General features: G+C 50.5%; 2 protein-coding genes across 3 annotated transcripts; both read right to left on the reverse strand.

Annotated features, from left to right (window-relative positions):
* Positions 1–415: 415 nt before the first annotated feature.
* On the reverse strand, positions 416–3,435 carry LOC123099741 (probable indole-3-acetic acid-amido synthetase GH3.7). 2 transcript variants are annotated; one of them, XM_044521841.1, is made up of 5 exons: positions 3,176–3,435; positions 2,750–3,116; positions 2,555–2,656; positions 1,591–2,429; positions 416–1,247 (listed from the first exon to the last, which is right to left on the reverse strand). In XM_044521841.1, exons 2-5 carry the CDS (start codon positions 3,064–3,066, stop codon positions 676–678), a joined length of 1,830 nt encoding a protein of 609 aa, XP_044377776.1. In that variant the 5' UTR covers positions 3,067–3,116; positions 3,176–3,435; the 3' UTR covers positions 416–675. The 2 variants fall into 2 exon arrangements, with proteins under 2 accessions (XP_044377776.1, XP_044377777.1); XM_044521842.1 differs by lacking the exon at positions 3,176–3,435 and having other exon boundaries at positions 2,750–3,164.
* Positions 3,436–19,113: 15,678 nt separating this feature from the next.
* LOC123096515 (treacle protein) lies at positions 19,114–22,506 on the reverse strand. Its single transcript, XM_044518260.1, has 4 exons — positions 21,239–22,506; positions 20,357–20,569; positions 20,116–20,207; positions 19,114–20,021 (listed from the first exon to the last, which is right to left on the reverse strand). The coding sequence occupies exons 1-4, from the start codon at positions 22,343–22,345 to the stop codon at positions 19,313–19,315; spliced, it is 2,121 nt and encodes a 706-aa protein (XP_044374195.1). The 5' UTR covers positions 22,346–22,506; the 3' UTR covers positions 19,114–19,312.
* Between the last annotated feature and the right edge of the window lie 1,307 nt (positions 22,507–23,813).

Genomic DNA, 23,813 nt, shown 5'->3' on the forward strand with positions numbered 1-23,813 from the left:
TACTAGATAATACCGCGAGCGTTGTGGCGGGAATATGTTGTAATATCGTAGTATGTCAATAAGATTTGCTTGTACGCAAACATTTGGATTAATAATATATGAAAAAACTAAAATACCTATTATATATTGTATGGAATTATTGTATAGTTGAAAAATATATACTGAATATAGGTAATATAATATAAAAAAAATTCTATGCATGTTTGGTGGGCCTTTGATGACGTGACATGTGTGGATGGCTTATGTGTGTATGTTGAAATAAATAGAATTAGTGAGGATCAAACTAATAATGAAAAATAATTCTCATGCATGTTGAGGTGGACCTGTGATAATGTGGCATGTGTGCATGTTAAGATAATAGAAGTAGTTGAGATGAACTATTTAGGTATATATATAAGATAAATGCGCCCTTTTTTGAAAGAAAAGAAACTAACAACCCGCATGCTAAAGTGGAAACAAAGCGTAAGTTCTCCAACCTGAATCATACTACTAACAAGCATGTTAAATTGTAAGTGTTCAAGTTCAGACCCACAGCAACATGCCAACAAGGACTTGGCCTCCTTCCTGCCTCCTAGGCTTAGCCTTGCAGAATCCTTGGGTAGTGGGGCACCATGTAAATCCTATATACGTCCTGCACACCTACTAACCAGCGCCATTTCCTCTCGTATAGTCGTACTACAAAGGGCCGTTGGGAGTCTCTTGGCTAAAGTACTTTCCTGACACCCTCTCCTCCAACACCAGCAGCGCTTGTTCTGATCGAATAGCCGTTGGAGTCTTGTACTGACTGGCCGATGTGCCTCTGGACAGAAACAAGTCCATGAGAGCATCAAATGCGCCGCGCTCAAGTACCCTTATCTCGAGTGCTGTGATCGACCCTCGGCGCCTGCTTTCGCGGTACATCTGATCAAAGCATTCCTCCACGGCCAAACAGCAATTCTCCATGACAGTTCGATCGATGTCAGTCGCGACATGGTTACCCTCTGCAGTGGCTAGCTCCCAGAACAGGACGTAGTGGCCAGGCAAGGTGGATATGTCTGCATATGCAGTGCTGCCACCAAGCATGTAACCAAGAGGCCTAAGATGCAGCTCGTATGCTTGTGAAATGGCCTTCAGGAGATCCTCCTCGCTTATACTCTCGTAGTCTATTTTTAAGATGACACCACACCGTCCAGTGAAGCGGAACAGTGGCGTTGCGTTGTAGAATCCGCTCACAGTAAGAAGGTCACCCACTCGGTATCTGTAAAGACCTGGCGTGCAAAAAACTGTCGAGTCAAAATCATAGTGTTTCTCACACAAGTTGGACTACAACTTCTTCAGCGGTTGTTGGACTGTTGGTTTTATAACACCACAAATCCTTCAAGCTAAGTATAAGGAAAACAAATCAGGCTTACACAGGCAGGTTAATTGCCTTACTGCAGTGAAGTGCTAGTTCAATTCTGTTTCTTCATAATTGGCAGAGCAGATAACTACATTGATCATGTATTTGGAGTAACGCCAAGAGAGAATAAATCATGATGTAGTCCTAGCACAGCTACAACAGCTTTGAAAGAATGCAAGAAATCAGATTGGAGATAATAATGAGTAGCTGACCTGCAAAGGTGGTGACAACCAGCTCGTAGCGCCGACCAATTTTGACATCCACAAGATCGACAAGCTTCAACTTGCCCAAATTGTCATACAAACCAGTACTTGCTTGCACCTTTTCATCGTCACCATGCGTGACCTCTGCAAACTCGAAGTAGGCAATGTTTGGAAGCAATGCGTACGACACAGCAGAAGGTAGATCAAGAGGGTTCAGATTGATCCCCGCGGCGCACTCTGTACACACATACATGGGCGACACCAATGGCAGCCCAGCACCATAACTCTCAAGAACCGGAATGTACTGCGACATCGAGCCGGTGACAATGGCGAGGATGTACCGTGCTCCTGGCCAGAGCCTCCTGACTATCCCATCCCAGGGCTTCCTGGCACACTCAGATGCGATCTCGTCGGCCAGTGCCGGGTCAGGTCCTCGCAGGTGACGCGCAGCCACGGCATCACGCAGAGGAGCATGTGCTATCCAGTCGCTGAGACGCCCAGTGCGGATGTTGGAGCACATCTCCTCCCAGTTGTCTTCCAGGAACTGGATGCCTCTGATGAAAGCGTTAGCAAAGGTGCCGCCGACATGGTCGACGACTCCGCGGTCAAGCAGGCCGCAGAGCAGCTGGCAGTACATGCTCTGCCTGCCATCTGGGCAGAGGACCGCCTCGATGGGGCTGGTGCACCTGCCGAACCCGCCAATGTCGTGCTCCCGGAACTGGCTGCTGTGGTAGTAGGCACTGCTGGATGCCATGATAGGCAGGCCGGACGAGGTCAGGCTTCCAGGGAAGATGAACATGAGGTACATCCCCTTGCCACGTCTGTCCCCCTGATCAGGATGAAGATGCCTGGAACCATGCAATGCATGCACACCGTTTGTTAGACTGCACAACACATCTTCCTCAAGCGGTCCAATGCATGTTGACAAATATTATGCGGCCAAATGAATTCGAACAAGGGGCCCAATGCTTACATCTTCCTCAAGAGTGCCTGGACGCCATTGTAGAACAGCCTCTGATCGAGCTTCTCCGCGGTGGATGGAAAGAGCTTCAGCTGCCCGCCGGATGTGCCGGAGCTGCATTAGACGTGGCACCACCATGAGAAACGTATATACAGCACGACTTTGGACTTTCTCGCACGACCGAGTACCGGGCACCGCGGGGTTTACCTTGTGAGGAGGTGGGTGATGGGCTCGGAGCAGAGGATGCTGGACGGCTCGCCGGAGGCGATGCGGCGCACGTACGGCTTGATGTCCTCATACTCGGAGACGGGCACGCGCTCCTTGAAGGCCTCGCGGAGGTCGGCGGCTGAGGCGCCTGGTGGTACGCGATCCAGGAAGCCGCGGAGGTACTCGGTGTGGGAGTTCCGCCTGAGTATCTCCGTGAGGACGTCCCTCTGCAGCGCCGCGGCGTCGGCGGTGAGGCGGTCGATGAGGCCGCGGCCGGCGCCCACGTCCGCTGGATCGAATTCCGGCAGCAACGCCATCGTCACCGGCAGGGAAGCACCGGGACCAAAACACGCACAGAAACACCAACCTAGTAGAATTAGCACCTATGACAAACCTCACCGAGCTAGCTATCCGATTTATACTTACATTGCTATTAGCTATGGCATGCAAGCCATGCTATCATCCTCTGTCCGCCGCAGGGAGCAACTGCGGGTTCGTCCCGCGCCTCCCCTGCTCGGCGACGCACCAGATCCGGACGTCCCCGCGCCGTCCACTCCGGTTCCGGCCAACCACGACCTCCGGCGAGCCGCTGGAGCCTCGCAGCGGCACGCCGCCGCGCCAGGAACCGCCGCCACACCCCAGCTCTCCTCCGCTGCCCTAGTGGGCCCCAGCCGTGTGGCCCAGCTCCGTAAGCCTCCAATCGACGTGGGTCAGTCCAACCGCGGCCTGCTAACCCAGCCCAGCGCTTTGGCCAACCTCGTCACCGACTGGGCTAAGCCCCAATGTGAGCACTCAAAAAAAAAAGAGTGCTCCTAATCGGCAAAATCACTGGTTAAGTGTTATCCCTTGCAAAAGATCACTCGCATCTTCTCAGGTGCTGACATGTGTATCTTTTTTCGTAGATTCATTTATTCAAAACATTTTATATCTTGAACCATGCGTCCAAATCTTAAACCGTTTTCACTATTGGATTTCTCGCGTTGAGATTTTCGAAACCACATACCATGTCAATAGGTTTCGACGATATTTTTTCAAAATAAACTGAAAGGAAAAACGCGGAGCTGGAACCATGATTTTTTTCACTTTTATTTTCTTTTCACGCGGAATCAAATATGTGTTTTTCATGGAAGTACATATTTTCTTTCCCTTTCCGAGAAGCACTGCCGTACTTCTCACAGAAGTAAATTTGTGCCTCCATGAGAAGAAAATATATGCTTCTTGTGGAAGCTTCTTTTCCAGGGAAGCACAACTGTGCTTCTCATGGAATTAAATATGTGCCTCCACACTTGGACAAATCGCCAATCTAACCCCATTCGGTCTGTCCTGGATCGTGTCTTCTTCTGTCCTAGGTGGGATATGTTGTTTCCTCGAGCCGCCCTCAGGGCTCTGTCCATCGTGGGTTCTGATCACTCCCCTCTGATTCTTGATGACGGGACGCATTCTGTCTCCTTCCCTCGGTTCCAGTTCAACGCGTCTTGGATAATGGTAGAGGGTTTTGTTGACTTGATAGCGCAAAAGATTTCTACCTTCTTATCTTCTTATCGTCGCTCCTTTGGCCCGATGGACGACTGGCATCAGTGCTCCTACTTTCTTCGCAGATTCCTTCATGGATGGGCCAAGAATCATTCTGCTGAGTCAAGGCGTGACAAAGTTCGGCCGGTTGCCCAAATTGGCTCCCTAGATGCTCGTGCTGACGGTCCGGGCCTTTCCCCCGCTGAATGGCAGGTGCGATATGATTTAGAAGAGGCCCTTTTGGCTCTGCATCGTCAGGAGGAACTGTACTGGAGGCAAAGAGGCACCATCAATTGGACTTTAAAAGGAGATTCTCCCACATCGTACTTTTTCGCCATTGCTAACGACAGGCGTCGTCGCTGTTTGGTCGACAACCTTCTTATCAATGGTGTCAGGGTCTCTGGCCATTATGAGATTATGCGGCATGTGGTTAATTTTTTCTCCTCTCTCCTCTCCGCTAAACCTGAGGTGGGGTTTAGGCTGGCTAGTGCTTTTTGGACCTCCCATGACCAGATATCGAGTGTTGAGAACGAGGACTTGCTGATTCCTCTCTCTGAAGATGAGATTTTCGATACGATCCGATCTGCCAACTCTAATGCGGTTTCTGGGCCTGATGGCTTATCCATCCCCTTTTTCAGGCAGTTTTGGCCTCAGCTAAGGGGCCTTGTCCAGGCGATTATCCAAGGTTTCTGGCTGGGGACCGTCGACATTTCTAGGCTAAATTACGCGGTGCTCACTCTCATTCCTAAAGTCAAAGGGGCAGACTTGATTTCTCAATTTAGGCCTATTGCCTTGATCAACAACTTTGCGAAATTTCCGGCTAAAGGCTTTGTCACTAGGCTCTCTCCGATCGCTCACCGTGCTATTAGCCCTTATCAATCTGCGTTCATAAAGGGCAGGTTTATTTTGGATGGCGTTCTCTGTTTGCATGAGATTGTCCATGATTTGCTGATCCAGGGGACTAAAGATGTGGTTCTCAAGCTCGATTTCAAGAAAGCATACGATTCGGTTAGTTGGAATTTCCTTCGTCAAGTCCTTCTTGCTAAGGGTTTTGATGGTGCGGTGGTTCACCAGCTTATGCAGCTGGTCACCGGTGGACACACGGCTGTGTCGGTCAATGGGCAGGTCAGTAATTTTTTCGCCAACGGCAGGGGCCTAAGACAAGGTGACCCGGCTTCCCCCCTTCTCTTCAATTTTGTCGCGGATGCCCTCTCCCATGTTCTGTCTCGGGCTGCTCTTTCCGGCCACATCACTCCTGTCAGCTCTCACCTTATCCCCAATGGCATCACTCATCTTCAATATGCGGACGATACCATCATTATGGTTGAGCTTAACGAGGCCAGTATTACTCATTTGAAATTCCTGCTTCTCTGCTTTGAAGCGCTCTCAGGTCTTAAAATCAATTTTTCTAAGAGCGAAGTCATTGTCACTGGGGTAGATGATACCGAGGCTCAGAGAGTTGCGCATCTACTTAACTGCTCTCTAGGATTGTCGGTGTCAAAACCGGCGGATCTCGGGTAGGGGGTCCCGAACTGTGCGTTTAAGGCGGATGGTAACAGGAGGCGGGGGACACGATGTTTACCCCGGTTCGGGCCCTCTCGATGGAGGTAATACCCTACTTCCTGCTTGATTGATCTTGATGATACGAGTATTACAAGAGTTGATCTACCACGAGATCGTAGAGGCTAAACCCTAGAAGCTAGCCTATGGTATGATTGTTGTTGTCCTACGGACTAAACCCTCCGGTTTATATAGACACCGGAGGGGCTAGGGTTACACAGAGTCGGTTACAAGGGAGGAGATCTACATATCCGTATTGCCAAGCTTGCCTTCCACGCAAGGAGAGTCCCACCCGGACACAGGACGAAGTCTTCAATCTTGTATCTTCATAGTCCAACAGTCCGGCCAAGGGATATAGTCCGGCTGTCCGAGGACCCCCTAATTCAGGACTCCCTCAGTAGCCCCTGAACCAGGCTTCAATGACGATGAGTCCGGCGCGCAGATTGTCTTCGGCATTGCAAGGCGGGTTCCTCCTCCGAATACTCCATAGAAGATTTTGAACGCGAGGATAGTGTCCGGCTCTGCAAACAAATTCCACATACCACCGTAGAGAGAATAATATTTCCACAAATCTAATCTGCCAACAGCTTTTCATAACGTGACGTACTACCGTGGTCTGGTCATGACGAACCGCTTTTCCCGTGCCCGCCACTGCACATGTTGCGAGGCGGTTTTCTTGGCACGTCTTGTCGAAGCAGAGATCGTGTCCCCTTATCACGGGATTCTCATCAATACGGGTGTGGGTAACCCAACCGCGCCATCAATTACGGCGCTTGGGGGATAAGTGATTTTACCGGGCAAGCGGGGAGGCGCAGAATACCTGCTGCCTTTATAAGGGGATACGAACGCCCATTCGCCCCCGCGCTTTCTTCTTCCCGATCCATTCCCCTCCGCCCGAGCTCCAGCGCCCAAGCGTTCATCTTTTCTGCCCACAAAGGCCTTCCGAAAATGTCCGAATCCGGAGCGGGAGGAAAATGGATGGCCTCTACCGTCTGGGGGAAGGATATCAAAAAGCTTCGGGAGGCCGGGTATCTGGCCAAGAAAATCAGCCACCGTCTCCTGACGGCGGGACAGATCGTCCCTACTCCGGAACCCCACGAGAGGGTTGTATTCCTCCCTCACTTTGTCCGCGGGCTAGGGTTTCCCCTCCACCCGTTCGTTCGCGGCATCATGTATTACTATGGGATCGATCTTCACGATCTATCTCCTAATTCCTTCCTCAACATCTCGACATTCATTGTCGTGTGCGAGGCTTTTCTCCGCATCTCGCCACACTTCGGCTTATGGCTGAAGATTTTTAATGTGAAGCCCAAGGTAGTGGGCGGCGAGCACGCCGAGTGCGGGGGCGCTATGGTGAGCAAGATGCCCAATGTCATATGGCCAACAGGAACCTTTAACGATTCTGTCAAGGAGTGGCAACAGCAGTGGTTTTATATCACTGAGCCGCGCGGCACGGAATGGGCCGCTATTCCCGAGTTTCGATCCGGTGCCCCCCTGCGGCTTACATCCTGGGTCAAGAAGGGCCTGGACTGGTCCTCGTCCGACGAACTGTCGGTGCTCCAGACGCGCGTTAAAGATATGGGAGACAAGAACATTGAACTTGTCAATGTAGTCCAGGTGATGTTAGTTCGCCGGATCCTGCCTTGTCAACACCGGACTTGCAATCTATGGGAATTCGATCCGGCCAGGCACCAAACCTTACGAGAGCTTTTCGGCTCCTCGCACAAGGACATCTGGAAGGTGCTTTTCAAGTCCAGCAAATCATGGCCGGACTCCGCCGAGGACCGCGGGTACCAACTGTCCCGCCCTGCAAGTTCGGTAAGTCATCATACTTTTTATCCGCGTAACCCAAAGGAAGCGCTTAACGTGTTTTATACAACTCTCCCAGGGCTGGACGAAGAAGGCGGAGCGGATCCATTGTCCGGCCCCGCTGCCCGAAGAACCGGCCGTCCCACTTCTGACGAAGATGCTGGTCCTGGCGCCTTAGAAGGTGCCGAAGAAGACGGCCGAGAAGGAGGCCAAAAAGACCCGGGGCGGCCTTCGTCGCCGCGGCACTTCGGACACAATATCCGAAGGCTCTGATGCCCGTTCCGCCTCCGAAGAGGACGAGGAGGAGGAGGAAGATGAATCCCCTGTGGGGGGGAGAAAGAAGAGGACGGCCTCCGTACACTTGGAGGCCGAGCCGCCCAAAAGGGGAAAGGCTCCTCCTCCGGAGGAGTCCACTGCGGCCACCGACAGCGGCCCGGCGTGGGATCCCAGGGCCCAGCCCCTGGTGAACTCGTGAGTATATAAAATCCGACTACGTTTATGCGTCCAGACTCATCATGGCATAGTATTTTAACCTGAGCCATATTTTTTGTAGTCCGGCGAGGTCCCGTACCAAACAATCCTCATCAGAGGATTCGCTGAGCTCGGATGCTATGGAGAGCGGGACGCCCCCAAAGGCCCCTTCCTCCAAACAGGTGCATAACACCGAGGCTTCGTCCCAGAAGGACCCCGGCCAAGGAGGAGAGGAAAAGATCGTGAAGGCGGTGCCTGGAGGTCAAACTTCAGGGGCCGAACACGTGGGGGAGAAAATTCCCATGGGAGCTGACGGCGGGGGCCATCTGGAATTCGGCTCCCAGCCGGATACAGTTCCGGAGACCAATACGGCTCCAGAATCAGGCAGGCAGCCTCTCTCAGCTGGAGGGGACATGCCTGTTACACCGGCAACCTCTGTCCAACCAGAGGTGTCGGATGCTTTGTTGGTGGCGCTGAAGAGCGCCTCCATCGTCGATGAACACCGTGCCCTTATGGGTGCGGTGATTGAGAAGATTCAGTCTGCTGAGAGTGGACTGAATGGAGCCTGTATCGGCCTTATAAAAGGTTTTGAGGTATGTTTTATGAGGTTTCGAAGAGTGTCATGGTATGGATAGTAGCCCCTGATACACTGTTCGGTGAAAGAAAGAACCGGACAGAGGATCAAATTTATGTTCGCAGGAAGACTCATTGAATGACATCTATTTCTCTTCTGTATAAGCAGGCGTCTGTAGCGGCTGCTGCCGCTCATACTGCGGAGATCTCCGGACTGAATCAAAATCTGGAGCGGGCCAAGGAAGAACTTGGCCAGTTGAAAATGCAGTTGGGGGATAAACAAGGTATGCACAAGTCTTGTTCGCATTTATTGCGAATGAATTTTCAGTATGATGAAATAAGCTTCATGATTTGCGCTAGGGATGGTGACCGAAGTCGAGGCTCTTAAGAAGGCTGTGGCCGAGGCCGAGAAAAAGGCAGCCACAGAGCAGGCTCTTCGTGAGAAGCACGAGGCCAGGGTTATTAAAGCTGAGCAGGAGCTGCAAGAGGCCGTGAGGAAATGCGAGACCTTGGAGCAGAGTTTAACGGAAAAAGAATCCGAACTCACCAAGGCGCATCAGGCCACGAACGATGCCCGGGGGGAAACCCAAAGCGCCCTGCAGGGGATCCAAGAGGCGAGAAAGATCGCGGCGGGTAAGGCTTTTTCCATGTAAAGCAAGTATTTGAGGGGAAAATTATGTTTCTGAGTTTGAATTCGGATTTCTCAGGGGTATTTGCCGAGCTGCCCATAGCATATCAGATGCCGCCCAATTCTACCGAGCCGAAGAAAAGAACACTGCGGATAAGCTCTTCTGGTCGCAGTATTTGGCACCGATTTATCCGGTGCCCTTTGTCGATCAACTGAAACAGCTGATCGAACTGCATAAGGCAGCGGAACTGGCCATGAAGGATATGATTATCCGGCTATGGCCCGCCGAGCCGATTCCAAGCAGCTACTTCGGGCTCGTGAAGCGGCTTGTGAGTGCATGCCCTCGACTTGATGTCATCAAGCGGACGGTTTGTATAGAAGGTGCACGAATGGCCTTCGCCCGCGCAAAGGTGCACCGGAGGAAGATGGATGCTGAAAAGCTGATGACCGAAGGACCGCCAGAGGGGAAGGAGCACCGCAAGCCTGAATTATATTATGAGAGTGTCCGGAAAGGATCCTACCTGGAAGCGGAGCTATGTAGCAAGGACATTATATTTCCATGAATGCAAATCATGTTGTCTTTTGTAATGTTTGAACAAGGTCATTTATATTATTTATTGCCTGTTATATAAAAGTTTATCCTCCTGCCCGGCCATTTTATATATTAATCCTGAGAGTTGGCTAGTCGTCGGCTTCTGCCCCCACGTAAGAAGTACGGGGGTGTTCGGGATAAACCTGATCACTCTTTATCCCAGTTTTGGGTCCTTCGAAGGAGGTGTTCAGCACAACGAACCAGGCAATCGGACTATAAGGCTTTATCACTCTCACTTAGCCATAGGAGCTTTAGGAAGGTAGGCGCAGCCCCTGGTGTTCGGAAGACCGCACGGGCGGCTCTATAAGCACCTGATCGGAAGAAAAACCGATCCATTGCACGCTGCATTGGTTATGGCATTATGCGGGAGAAATCCTTAAAGATTTTGTAACCTCTCGAACAGCTGACCAGCTCTCGCCGTATCATGACAGTCAGTTTTCGGCTTTCTCTACTGAGGTGCTCGTCCGGAAGAACCGGGACACAATCGCAGTAGTTCTCCCAGTGCTACCTTAGCCGATATAGCGGAACGTAAGGTACCAAAACATGGGATCCGGGAAAACCCAACTATTGGCCCAAGACATGATTCGGAGCTGATGCTTATAATGCTATAGGTTCGGGGTGTCGAACTTCCGTGAAGGTGTTCGGGATTTATTGCCGTGTTATGGGTGAAACGAAGCCCCTGGCATATTTTAAGGCATGTCGCTGTGTACAGATGCCACTTGACAAAAGAATTTCAATAAGAAATAACAGCAGGTAAGCGTCATATAAATCCACATGTTGTATTTGAATAGTACGTCTATGCGTATGAGTACAGGTAATGTGATAAAAAAGGAATATGACTGCGGAACCTGCTGAGACCAGGGGGGAAGAAGCTGAGTGCGGATCCGGAGTATAGCCGGATGGTCATTGCGGGGAATGTGTAAGGATTCCTTTGCGCGTTCAAGCTGCCTCTGTATCGCCCCACCTGGTCGGTGCAAAGGTGAACCTGCGAAGGAAATGTAAAAAACGTTTGTGTGCCGGAGAGTGGTTGAGCCGCCAAGTGCGGCCTGTCCTGGCCTTCGCCAGAGCGTTTAATCGAGCTCTGGACGAGTCCGGCTATCCTTCCGCGAAGTAGTTCGGAGTCCCTTGACGGTGCCCGGGAGCCTGGACGTCGACTCGAGGTTCGGCTGCCAGGTGCTGCTCGTTGCTTCTGCTGTTAAGGCAGTGGTGTACTTGTTGGTGCCGAGGAAAGGTTTGGCCTTGCCATTAACCGTGATGACGCCGCGTGGACCGGGCATCTTGAGCTTACGGTAGGCATAATGTGGCACCACATTGAATCGGCCGAACGCGGTTCGTCCGAGCAGTGCCTGATAATCACTGCGGAAAGGGACGATTTCGAAGATTAACTCTTCGGTACGGTAATTTTCTGGTGATCCGAAGACTACCTCAAGGGCGATGGAGCCTGTACAGCTGGCTTCCACAACTGGTATAATGCCTCTGAAAGTGGCTTTAGTGGGTTTGATCACCGAATGATCGATGCCCATCTTGCGCATTGTGTCCTAGTAAAGCAGATTTAGATAGCTGCCTCCGTCCATAAGGACTCGTGTGAGGTGGAACCCGTCAATTATTGGGTCGAGGACTAGTGCGGCTGGATTGCCCTGACTGGCGTTAACCGGACGATCCGTGCGGTTGAAGGTGACCGGCCCTAGTTTATATTGTGGGACGACTAGTTCCGTTAAGTCGACATCCCTAAGGGTGCATATCCGGTCCGAGTTGGGAATTTGGGTGGTGTTTACCACATTCACCGATTGAATATGCGGGGGAAATTTCTTTTGCCCTCCTGTGTTCGGTGATCTGGGCTCTTCGTCGCCATCATCGCTTTGAGACCCCCCCTCTCCGTTTTTGGCGCCTGCCCTGCCGGCTTGTTTGAAGACCCAGCATTCTCTGTTGGTATGGGTGGCTGGCGTTCCTGGGGTGCCATGAATTTGGCATTGGCGATCGAGTATGCGGTCCAGACTGGATGGACCCAAATTGTTATTTTTGAGTGGCCCTTTTCGCTGACCGGACTTTGAACCCCTAAACCCGGCATTAACTGCCGTATCTTTGGCGTTTTCACCATATTTGCGACGCTTGTGTTTGTTGCGTCGTGGTTTGCCGTTGCTATCCCTGGCCTCTGATGTGCCAGGTTTGCTTGCTGTATTGTTACTACGACCCAACCAACTATCTTCGCCCGTGCAAAAGCGGGTCATAAGTGTCGTGAGGGCTGCCATGGATTTTGGCTTCTCCTGGCCGAGGTGCCGGGCGAGCCACTCGTCACGGATGTTATATTTAAATGCCGCTAGGGCCTCTGCATCCGGACAGTCGACAATTTGGTTTTTCTTAGTTAGGAACCGGGTCCAGAATTTCCTGGCCGATTCCCCTGGCTGCTGAGTTATATGGCTCAAGTCATCAGCATCCGGTAGTCGCACATAAGTGCCCTGGAAGTTGTCAAGGAATGCATCTTCCAAATCCTCCCAACTGCCAATGGAGTCTACTGGCAAGCTATTCAGCCAATGCCGAGCTGGTCCTTTGAGTTTTAGTGGGAGGTACTTGATGGCATGTAGATCATCACCGCGAGCCATGTGGATGTGGAGGAGTAAATCCTCGATCCATACCGCGGGGTCTGTTGTACCATCATATGATTCAATGTTTACAGGTTTAAAACCCTCTGGGAATTCGTGATCCATTACTTCATCAGTGAAGCATAGGGGGTGTGCGGCGCCTCTGTGCCGGGCTATATCACGACGCAGTTCATACGAGTCTTGTCTGCTGTATTCGGCCCGGCCGGATTTGCTTTTAGAGTATCCGGCGTGACGATCATCGTCATGTGTTGGGGCGCGACCCCGTGATCCGTAGATCGATCTTGTATGTTTTGCTTTGTTTTCCAATACGTCTCGCAGGTCCCGCGTGTTGCCCCGGGCCTTGGTATTTTTGTTTGAATGGCGGCGGGGTGCGGGCTGGACTTTGGGCTGATATGCCTCTCTGTCTTGGCCACGAGGTGGCCGATCAGCCACATCATACGCTGGTGATGTAGGTTTCAATGCTTCCTCCTTGAGTTGGGGTAGCAACCTGCGCTTTGGGTCACTCTTGGTTGGGCGCTCGAGTTCGTATTCCTCGGCCGCCAGGACTTCAGTCCATCTATCCGCTAGCTGATCTTGATCAACTCGAAGCTGTTGTTGCTTTTTCTTCAGGCTGTTTGCTGTGGCTATAAGCCGGCGCTTAAAGCGCTCCTGCTCGACGGGATCCTCAGGCACGATAAATTCTTCGTCGCCGAGGCTCACCTCGTCTTTGGAGAGAGGCATGTAATTGTCATCCTCTGATTCTTCGTTTGCTGCCTGTTCTGGAGGGCTAGCTTGTTCATCCTCCCGCTCGAGGTCTGGCTGGAGGGGATTGTCGTCGTCTTCGGCACTATCCGGAGCGTTATTGTCTCTTGTGCCGGTATCGCTGCTTTTGCTATGGCGGGACTTAGAGCGGCGCCGCTGACGTCAGTGCTTGGATTGCTTCTTGGAGGGATTATCCTTCGTTGTCTTATCGCCATCGCCTTCTTTGGGGGTGTCCACCATGTATATATCATATGATGAGGTGGCAGTCCAGTGCCCTGTGGGCGGTGGTTCCTGTTCGTCTCCTGCATCGTCGTCCATACCATCGATGTCTTCGGAGCCGAAATCGAGCATGTCGGTTAAATCGTCGACAGTGGCTACTAAGTGGGTGGTGGGTGGGTAGCGAATTTCTTCGTCGTCCGCATCCCATTCTAGCCGGACGTAGTTCGGCCAAGGGTCTCCTGACAAGGAGAGAGACCTCAATGAGTTTAGCACCTCGCCTAGTGGTGAGTGCTGAAAGATATCCGCGGAGGAAAACTCCATGATCGGTGCCCAATCAGATTCGATAGGCACGGACGCAGGCGGTTCGAAGCCCGTGGCCGGGGATGAATCCAAATGTCCGGCAACACGGGTCTCATAAGAGGTGAAGTCAGTATTCGGCTCTATCGCCGCTGAGTGTGCTGCCTCCATGGCGGGGTCCATCCACCCGTCCTCGGACGGCGTAATCTGCTCCGGATCGAAGGCCGGAGTAGCCGCAGGTGCGATCTCCCAAACACTGTCAGTCGGCAGAGCTAAGTCATGCCTGTCGAGACTGTGCGGCGCACATGACATGGGCTTGAATCCGTCGAAGATCAAGTCTCCGCGGATGTCGGCATTATAGTTCAAGCTTCCCAACCTGACCTGATGGCCAGGGGCGTAGCTTTCTATCTGCTCCAGATGGCCAAGCGAGTTGGCCCGTAGTGCGAAGCCGCCGAATACGAAGATCTGTCGGGGAGGAAAACCTCACCCTGGATCGCATCGTTGCCGATGATCGAAGGGGCCATCAAACCTTGTGGTGACGGAACAGTGGAACTCTCAATGAAAGCACCAATGTCGGTGTCAAAACCGGCGGATCTCGGGTAGGGGGTCCCGAGCTGTGCGTCTAAGGCGGATGGTAACAGGAGGCGGGGGACAAGATGTTTACCCAGGTTCGGGCCCTCTCGATGGAGGTAATACCCTACTTCCTGCTTGATTGATCTTGATGATACGAGTATTACAAGAGTTTATCTACCACGAGATCGTAGAGGCTAAACCCTAGAAGCTAGCCTATGGTATGATTGTTGTTGTCCTATGGACTAAACCCTCCGGTTTATATAGACATCGGAGGGGGCTAGGGTTACACAGAGTCGGTTACAAGGGAGGAGATCTACATATCCGTATTGCCAAGCTTGCCTTCCACGCCAAGGAGAGTCCCACCCGGACACGGGACGAAGTCTTCAATCTTGTATCTTCATAGTCCAACAGTCCGGCCAAGGGATATAGTCCGGCTGTCCGAGGACCCCCTAATTCAGGACTCCCTCAAGGATCCTTCCCTTTCAAATATTTGGGCCTTCCGATCTCCCCCCATAAGCTTCTGGCTAAGGATTTCGCTCTGGCTGTCACCAAGGTGGGCAATAGGGTCTTACCTTGGAGAGGTCGCTATAATACCCAAGCGGGCAAGGTTGCTCTCACCAACGCCTGTCTGTCTTCTCTCCCAATGTTCTTAATGGGCTTCTACCTTCTTTCTGGAGGGATCCACGCGGGCTTTGACAAACACAGGGGTGCTTTTTACTGGAATTCTTCCGACAATAAGCGCAAATATAGGCTGGTCAAATGGAAATTCATTTGTAGGCCAAAGAACATGGGGGGTTTAGGGATCATTGATACGTCGGTTATGAACAAGTGCCTCATTCTAAAATGGTGGTGGAAAATTATGTTCCTCGAGGAGCACCCCCTATGGCTATCCTTTCTCAAGGCTAAATACTTCCCGGACTCGAGCCCCATGTTTGCTCCTTCTACTGGTGGTTCCCAGTTCTGGCTTCAGCTCGTTAAAGTTCCTCCAATTTTTCAGTCTTTGGTCAAGTTTGTAGTTAGGAATGGTAAGTCCACTCGTTTTTTGTTAGACTGGTGGGCTGGGGATTCCACCCTCGTGGTGGCGTTCCCGGCTTTATTTTCTTACTGCTCTGATCCAGAGATCTCTATCTTTGAGCTCTCGGTTAATAATTGGGACCTAGCCCTCCGTCGACCCCTTTCTCCTGTAGAGTTGGAAGGCTGGCATCGTCTTACTGCCTGCTTCCCTGTGCTCTCGGATGAACAAGACACGGTTGTCTGGCCTCACTCTTCTTCCCTGCTTTTTGGTTAAATCTGCCTACGCTAAGCTTATATCCGGCTCCCCTACGTTGAAATTCAAGTGCATTTGGAAGGCCCGTATCCCTCCTAAGATCAAAATCTTCTTGTGGCAAGCTTTCCGTGGGAAGCTTCCCGCGGCTGATCAAATCCGGAAAAGGAACGACCCGGGCTCTGATAGATGTGTTTTATGTGGGGCCATTGAAAACACCGAGCATATTTTCTTTCACTGTTCTTTGGCCAAGTTTCTTTGGAGCTGTATTCAGCATTGGCTTCACGTTAATTGGAATCCCTTGTCCTTCGAGGACCTGAGGCATTGTGCTAGTGGTTTATCTGGGTTGGCTAAAAGGGTGTTCTGGGTTGGTTTTGCGGCGATCTGTTGGTCGTTGTGGACTACTAGAAACAAGTTCACTATTGAACATATATTTCCGGCTAACCCTGTGAGCTGCCTATTTAAATCTAGTGTCTTCTTGCAGCAGTGGAGATTATTGACTAAGGAGGCGGACCTCGAGGCTTTTGATGTTGTGTTATCCAAGATGCGGTCTACGGCTTCTCCCTGTTGCGACGATCCCGAATGATGGCTTATTCTTCCCTCCCTTTTGGTTCTGTTGCTGGCCTGCGTGCCATGATTGGCTAGGTAGCCATGTATCCATACTATGTTAGCTGTTGCTGTGATACTCTGTTGGCTTGGTGCTTGCTCTGTGACTCTGCCTGGTGGCTTTATTTATAAAGTCGGGCGTATGCCTTTTATCGAAAAAAAGCATATGTGCCTCTAGTCAGCTCCCCTTTGTCTCGCCTTTGTCATGCTCCGCGTAGTGGTAGGATTTCATCTGTTGTTTGTGTTCCAGTATTCTTTGCATCTTCACAGATAGAACTCGGAGATGATGCAAGATACGCACACGGTCTACTCTTCTACCAAACAGGGTATAAGGCAAGAATGATCATTACCTTGCATTCTTGTACTAACTTTACTTGCAATACTAATTGCGATGCTTTTGATGATCTCGCTCCGATCCACCGTCAAAGCCATGTTCCTTGCCACGATAAAGCCTTTACCTTCATCTCCCAAAAAACCTTGTTATTGCTATGTGACTACTTATTTAACTTGCTTAGTATGCATGCTTAAGTTGTTTCCTTTCAAGTTATGTCATGCTTTACTTGGATTATGCTTATATTACAATGGGTCACTTATTATGATATGCCTGTGGAGATAATTAAATGGTAGGCAAATGACAACGGTGAGAGGCTGGGCCTTATGCCTTGGTTTTGTTCCACTTGAGTCCCCCTAGAGTGGGATCTTGTTTATGTTCTATGAATGAGTGCGCTAACCATATGTGGGTCCCAATTACCTGTAGCTGCAGAATATCCATGAGCCACAAGCTGGTTTTACATTCGCCACACCACTCATACTTGCATACAGAGGAGATAACCCCTCAGGATTTTATTATGTTATATGTCAGGCCATTAGGGGATATTCCCTCGTAGTTCGAGACTTGCGGAGTACCCGATAAGTAGCTGTATAGGGTACTAACCGTTGTAGCCCCTGTCGTAGATGATTGGGTCCGTGTTAGTGATACGCCTGACTCTCGATATGGGTGTTGACCTGATCGAGTGTCTCCTAGACTAGGACGTAGTGACAGTGACGGTGAAAGTCATTCGTTCAAAATTGTCTTGCTCAACATGTCATGGGGAACAACGACTGTTATCGTCGAGCAAGCTTTGTCGTGTCGTCTCAAAGTTTCGGTAATAGCTCAATGGGTGGGTGTAGTGGGTAGATTCCAGTTAGGAACAATGTGCATATGGAGCCTATAATGGGTATGTTGGTGCACCCCTGCAGAGTTAAACCTTTTGGAAAGTCATGTCCGCCGTTATGGACGACTTGGAGCTTGACTAATAGTTCCTAAAACAAATTCAACCAAGGTGACAATGCCTTGTTTGTCTCTTATTCATGGGGTATACGAAGAGGAGGACAAAGTAGTGTTCTGTTTGCGTAGGCAGGTGAGTAGGTTCTTAGTTCAGGAGTTACCCGATGTTTGGATTACGCTTATCTTAATCTAATAGATGCAAGTTGTAGTGTGATTCTTAGGCGTGCAGCTTCACCACTTAACCATTCTCTACCTAATTGTAGTGTTAGTGCTAGTACCCCTAGTAATGAGATTTGCCGAGTACCTTTGTACTCATCCTTGCCACAACAAATACTTATACGCGTGGTGATGGACAACATTAGCTTGGTAGTGCTTCAGACAGCAGTCTGGGCAAGGATATGGATGTCATTTGCCTTACTTTGAGCCTTCTTAACGCAACATGTATTCTTACCTGATTAAGTTTTATTTGCTTCCGTTGTATGAGTTGGATTTTAGTCGTAAAACCCCATTTGTACGAGATATTTTAGTCGTAAGACCCTGTTCGTAAGACTCTGGAACCGACATAGGGGTCCTCGGCCCGCCCACTAGACCAAGAGACGACATGGTAAGAGACCTTTTAGCTGGGCCACCATCACTGTCAAAGATAAAAGTTCACTAGTTTGGGTCTCTCTCTGTCGTTGATGGCTCATCAGACGTCTCTCCCTCGCTCTTGCATCGCTGTTCAACATCCGATACCATTTTTGCTTTATGATGTTGCTTTTCAACCACTCTCTCCCTGTAATGGCACTACAACCCTCTCTCCTCTTCTATGCGAGGCATGATAATTGTAATTGGGTTGTAACCCTAGCGGTTTGTGGCGTGCTTTACCTACTTTCCCTCTTACTAAGTTGTAAACCCTAGAACTGGATACCCAAATTCTCTCTCAAAGTCTGAATAGAAGTGTTGAATTCAATCTTGAGTAGCCTCGACAGCAGCTTTCAAGCGCCTCCGGTCAGCCCACATCTATGCACGCCTATTGTTGCTGGCCTTCGCTGCATGCCGCACTATATTCCTTCCTGAGCACGCCGTAATCCAGGTCAGATTTGACTCCTACACACCCATCGGTTGGTCTCACTGAAAATTTCAGACAAAAACATGCCGCCTGCCGCACGATCGATCCAACTCCAAGCCGCTCCAGCCCCCTTGACCCATCGTACCAAGCTTCAATTTGGCGGCAACCCTGACTCATTAGTAATCGATCCTCGATTCTGCTCCACCTCTAGATCAACTCCTTCACGACCTCCAGACCGACCTTATGCTCATGATATCACTTGTTATATTAATTCAAAGCATATTGTCGATTCACCGAGGACCAAGCAATCACATGAGGCATGACATCAAGATTTGTTAACGAGGTTCACCAACATGGCTACATCTCAGAGGTATGACTATGGGCGCTCCTTCCGATGATACCGCTACAAAACCGACCACCCGGGCCCTGCACACGCCACTGGCTTTCCGGGCCTTGCATACGTTACATCGTGTGTCTATTCCTACATTATATAAGAGGTCCGAAATACAAGTGTTCTACTCAAACACAACTCGTACCCTGTCTGCACACACTACGACTCTAAGTTCAACATATTTGACACAATTCCAACAACCAGAAAACATAACCACGGAAAGAACGGGGTTTCATTCATAACTGAAACACACGAGGCATTTGTAGGTCACAGACAGTCTAACTTATTCACAGAGCAAGACATATGAAAACGATCTATACCATTGCCACAACCCACAATTGTGGTCTCATCCCGACAAAATAATGAAAATGCGAGCTAAGAAAGAAACTTCAGAGCTTGAAGCATCCGGTCAACTCTTTGCTGAAACTGAGACCGAGCTCTCGAAGGCAGACCCCATGCGGCTGATGACGAACTGGTAGATCTTGCGCTTCAACCGCTCTACATTGTCCTTGGTCGCATCCTCGTCGGCGATCTTACCGACTCCGTCGAGCCAGTCGCTGATCCTCTTGAACTGCGACAGGACCACCGTGATATGGCCGCTCTGCTTTCCCCTAGTTGCAATGTTCTGGTCTTCAAACAGGTGGAAGCCTACATCCATGGCCTCGTTCACAAATTTCAGAAACCAGGCATGCATCTCTCGGCACAAGGTGTTGGCAAGCTCAACCGTCTCGTTCATGCCCGGAGTTTTAGGCCATGCAGCAGGGAGAGGTGATGCCCTGGACTGGACCTTTGCAGAAGCTCCAAGCGATGGCCTCTTGGACAGGCTTGTTCTTGGTGGTTCCACTGCAGGAGCCTTGGGCTTTTCAGTGCTCTTCTTCTGGTAGATGGATCCAGTGGCGCTGTTAACAAGCTTGAGGACCTCCAGTTCGGTTGCTAATGCTGCCTCAACCCAATGAGTGGCTGATTTCTCCCAGAATGCAGCTTCGTCTGCTCCGTTGGTGGCCATTGACTCGGCGATTTTCTTCCACTTGAGAGTGTCTTCATAGACAGCAAGGAAACAATCGACAGTTGGGAGTGGATTCGCGGTCTTCGACAACGAACAAAGTTCAGAGAACTTGCTGTTGACAGAAATCAACACAATGTTACAATCATCACACTCTGCTGACATACAGACTTTGGTGGAAAAACAAAAACCAGACTGCTGCAAGTTACCTCAGATTTCTGATAACTGAATCAGTGATCAATGCCTCCTGCAGAGCGTCAGCTGCAGCGGCTGCTGCTGCATCTCTCCGTTCAGCAGCTTCCTGTAAAATCAATAACAAAACGAAGACGGCATTAGGAGGATCAGCTTCCTGTAAAATCAATAACAAAACGAAGACGGCATTAGGAGGATCAATAAATGCATATTGTTCGCAAAAGCAAATGAAGTACTCCCTCAGAGGGAGTAGCATACCTTTCCGATCTTCGAAAGTTTATCTGAAACTGTAACCAGTGGAACGCTGCCATCAGTCCATTTAGCATCATGAAGTATGATTTTTGGAGCTGTTTTTGCCTTCCCTGCACTAGACTCTGTCTTCTTTCGTGGTTTTGGCTTCTCATCAACAGAGGTGTCATCGTTACTGGATAGCTCTGTTGTAGCATCACTAAGTCGCCGTGACATTGCTTCCTGAAGTTACAGAAGAAGGTCAGTTGTCATTGCTCAGGTACATGAATTTCAATCACATGTAAACCTAAGCAATTCAGAATAAAGCAGTGCAGATAATAAGATATGCCCATTGCACAATGCTCTTGATTCACACATACACTAGAATTAACTGTAGACAAAGAACTGGAATTAACTGTAGACTAAGAACTCTATACAATAGATGCACAGCATCAATAATTTTCCCGTTCGTCTACAAAATTATTATCAATGAGGCTATGCAATGTACAAGCACATGAAAATATCATAGCCAAATAGTTTGATTCATTTTCTGACAACGAAACTGAAATAGTCAGAACTAACCAAGTGGCTAGCAATCCAGTACTCCTACACTATTGAGCACATTACAAGTGGCTAGCACTACAAGATTTTGGAACATAACAATATTATTTACAGGTCAATTCTAGTTTAACATGCTCTATATTTAAACAATTGAGCATGCTGCTACTGTTGCAGCTGTACAGCTAAAAAAAGGAAATGCATCTCTTTCACATCCCCATTTGGTCTTATGGATGAGCATGGTCAATTAACAGTACATATACTAGTGGCAGATACCTACACAGCAATTATGCCTAATTCCAACATCCGAAATTCCCAAATGCAACACAATGTAGCAATTAACATGATCCTTACCTGAGTCCTCAGAATAGTATCTCTGTCCACCTTGACCTTGGACTTCTTCACCGTGCCAGCGGCCGCAGCTGCAAGAGCCATTGCCGACTCGTCCCAGCTCTTCCTCCCCGGCTTCATGGCTGACCCGCTCCCCAAATCTGTCATCTTCGAGATACCAGACACCAACACCCCGACCTTCTTCTTGCTGCCCCCTTCTCCTGAAAGCCTCCGGGAACCGGGTGAGAGGGAGCCCCGCCTGCCACCGCCACCTGGAGAGGCCGCTCCTCTTCTCCCTCCTGGTGAAGGCTGCCTGTACCTCGATGGCACGATAATGGCTGGCTCCTTTGCGACCCTGCGGTTCTCCTCCTCGGCCGCAACAAGGCTGGGAACCACACACTTCGAGGGGGCTGGCGACGACGACCTGGACGTGCCTCTCACGGCAGGTGACGACGCTCTGGAGGCGCCCTTGACAGAGGGAGACGCCGCTCGGGACGCTCCCTTCACCGCAGGCGACGGATCTCGCTGCTTGGCCGGCGCCGGAGACGAGAACCGCCGCTTCACGGCCGAACCGCCTGGCAGCGCCGCGGCCTCGGGGCCATTCCTGGGAGCAAGAACGGTCCTTTTGACGGCAGCATCCATCGCATCAGACGGTGGCGCACTGCCGGAGCCGGACGGCATGAGCGGCGGCGCAGCGTCGGGCGAGGAATCCGGCCTGATGACGTAGCCCCGGGAGCACGCGGCGGAGCGGACAATGAGCGGCTCCGGGTTGCCGACGCAGGGGAGGGATCGGGAGGACGGAACGGGGCGGAGGCCGACGGCGCGGGGAACCGGGCTGGCGAAGCGGAGGCGGTCGAGGTGGACCAGGTGGCCGACGATGTGGGGCCGCGCGGAGAGGAGCGCGTCGGCGTCGGCGGGTGAGGGCTGGACGTAGGTGGAGTGGAGGCCGTCGGAGAGCTGGAGGAGAAAGCCGTTGGAGGGGCATAGCAGGGAGTCGGCGGTGGAGGCCGTGAGCGCGGGCACGACCGCCGTGACCTGGAGCGCGGGGGAGCGGTGCTCGCCGGTGACCCGCTCGTCCGTGTGCATCGCCTGCAGCAGGCGCAGCAAGACCCCCGGCATTACCGTCGCCATCGCTCGCTCTCTGGCCGCCGATCGGGAGGAGAAGGGGGGGAGGGATTTGTGGATGCGCCGAGGAGAGATTTGGGGGCGGAGAGGGAGAGAGAAAGGGAGGGATTTGAGGAGCCTAGAAGGAGAAAGAGACGTTGGAGTGCGGCGTGGCGAGCGTGGGGGCTGGGGGGACCTGCGGTGGGATTTCAAATTTCAAACGGCCCGCCTCTGCGTTAGGCAGTGGGGCCATTTGGCAGGTGACTCTTGTCATATGCGGGGCCGCCGTCAATACTCGCTGCCTGTGCTAGGTGTCGTTACTCGTTTTTCTTTCACGCGCACATTTATTTATTTCATTTAAAAAAAGCTTGTTTTCTTTTGTGAGCGAATTGTTTTTTTTCTGATTAAAGTTAACGCTCCAAATCTCGTGACAGAACTGAATGCATTGGCTGCCGTCCGATCCGGATCGCGTTGGCGTGATTTCGACAGGGGTGGGACGGTTTTTGCTGAGGAACGAATGCGGGCATGATTTCGGCAACGATTTTTAGGGAAGTAATTAATGTACACCATGATTTTAGCGAGGATTTTAGGGAAGTAATTAATATAACCTGTGATGTCAGTGAGGGGGCTAGCTAACTCCAGTCGTTTCGTCTAGGTTCTAGCTAGCCAACCAAACCATCCACTAACAAATACTGTAGTTGTTGTTTAGGTTGAAGACAACTCGTTTTAAATCTGTTTATTGGAATTGTTATCGAATCTGCCAAACTGAAGAACAGCTAATTTGATCATAGAGTTGAGTGGATCGGGATGTCGAGTCCTTTGCCCTCTTGCCAAATTGTGGAAGAGAGGACGAGATGTGTTGTCTCGCTCCATGACCATCACCGTGGTAATTTCTATATGAATACTATCATGATTACACACCTCATACCTGATAATTTACGTACAACACCGTGATAACTTCGACCCGAGAAAAAAAAGTTGTTGAAACATACACCAATAACTTCTATGTGAATAGCATGGTAATTTATACAACGTTGACCTAATATGTTAAGGACATCATCTTTCGTGAATCTGAGCTATCCCATGTGTTTGTGTATCCCTTCTGTTTTAGCCCTATGATCTTAATCCCGCGAATTAAATATACTAGATGATACCTCGTGCCTTTCTACGGGAATGGGTTGCAATAATTTCAGTGAAATTTGGTTGTATGAAATATTAATACTTAAACTAACAATAGATGATGTAGGGTGGATACCCTAAGGCCGATCTTTCACGAGATGGAGGGGATACTACGAACACGAAGAACACGAGGGGAAACACGAGGGAAAACACTCAAATCAACGGAAACGATCACACATGTGCTAGATCCATGAACATAAAGGGTGATACAAGATCCAAACGCAACAAAGGACGATACAAGAGGCGGTAGTTCTTCTCCGTGAGGAGGTCTTGAGGGATCTTCCCGTGAGGGGTCTTGAATCCACTTGGGGGATCT

The sequence above is a fragment of the Triticum aestivum genome, chromosome 4D (genome assembly GCF_018294505.1).
Source record: "Triticum aestivum cultivar Chinese Spring chromosome 4D, IWGSC CS RefSeq v2.1, whole genome shotgun sequence".
Taxonomy (NCBI): domain Eukaryota; kingdom Viridiplantae; phylum Streptophyta; class Magnoliopsida; order Poales; family Poaceae; genus Triticum; species Triticum aestivum.

Excerpts from the sequence above, each read along its gene's own strand:
- LOC123099741 (XM_044521841.1), bottom strand. The coding sequence starts at position 3,066 with ATGGCGTTGCTGCCGGAATTCGATCCAGCGGACGTGGGCGCCGGCCGC. Across the intron at positions 2,657-2,749 it reads ATCACCCACCTCCTCACAAG|CTCCGGCACATCCGGCGGGC; the intron begins GTAAACCCCGCG and ends CGTCTAATGCAG. Across the intron at positions 2,430-2,554 it reads CAGGCACTCTTGAGGAAGAT|GCATCTTCATCCTGATCAGG; the intron begins GTAAGCATTGGG and ends GCATGGTTCCAG.
- LOC123096515 (XM_044518260.1), bottom strand. The coding sequence starts at position 22,345 with ATGGCGACGGTAATGCCGGGGGTCTTGCTGCGCCTGCTGCAGGCGATG. Across the intron at positions 20,570-21,238 it reads ATACTATTCTGAGGACTCAG|GAAGCAATGTCACGGCGACT; the intron begins GTAAGGATCATG and ends CTGTAACTTCAG. Across the intron at positions 20,208-20,356 it reads AACTTTCGAAGATCGGAAAG|GAAGCTGCTGAACGGAGAGA; the intron begins GTATGCTACTCC and ends TTGATTTTACAG.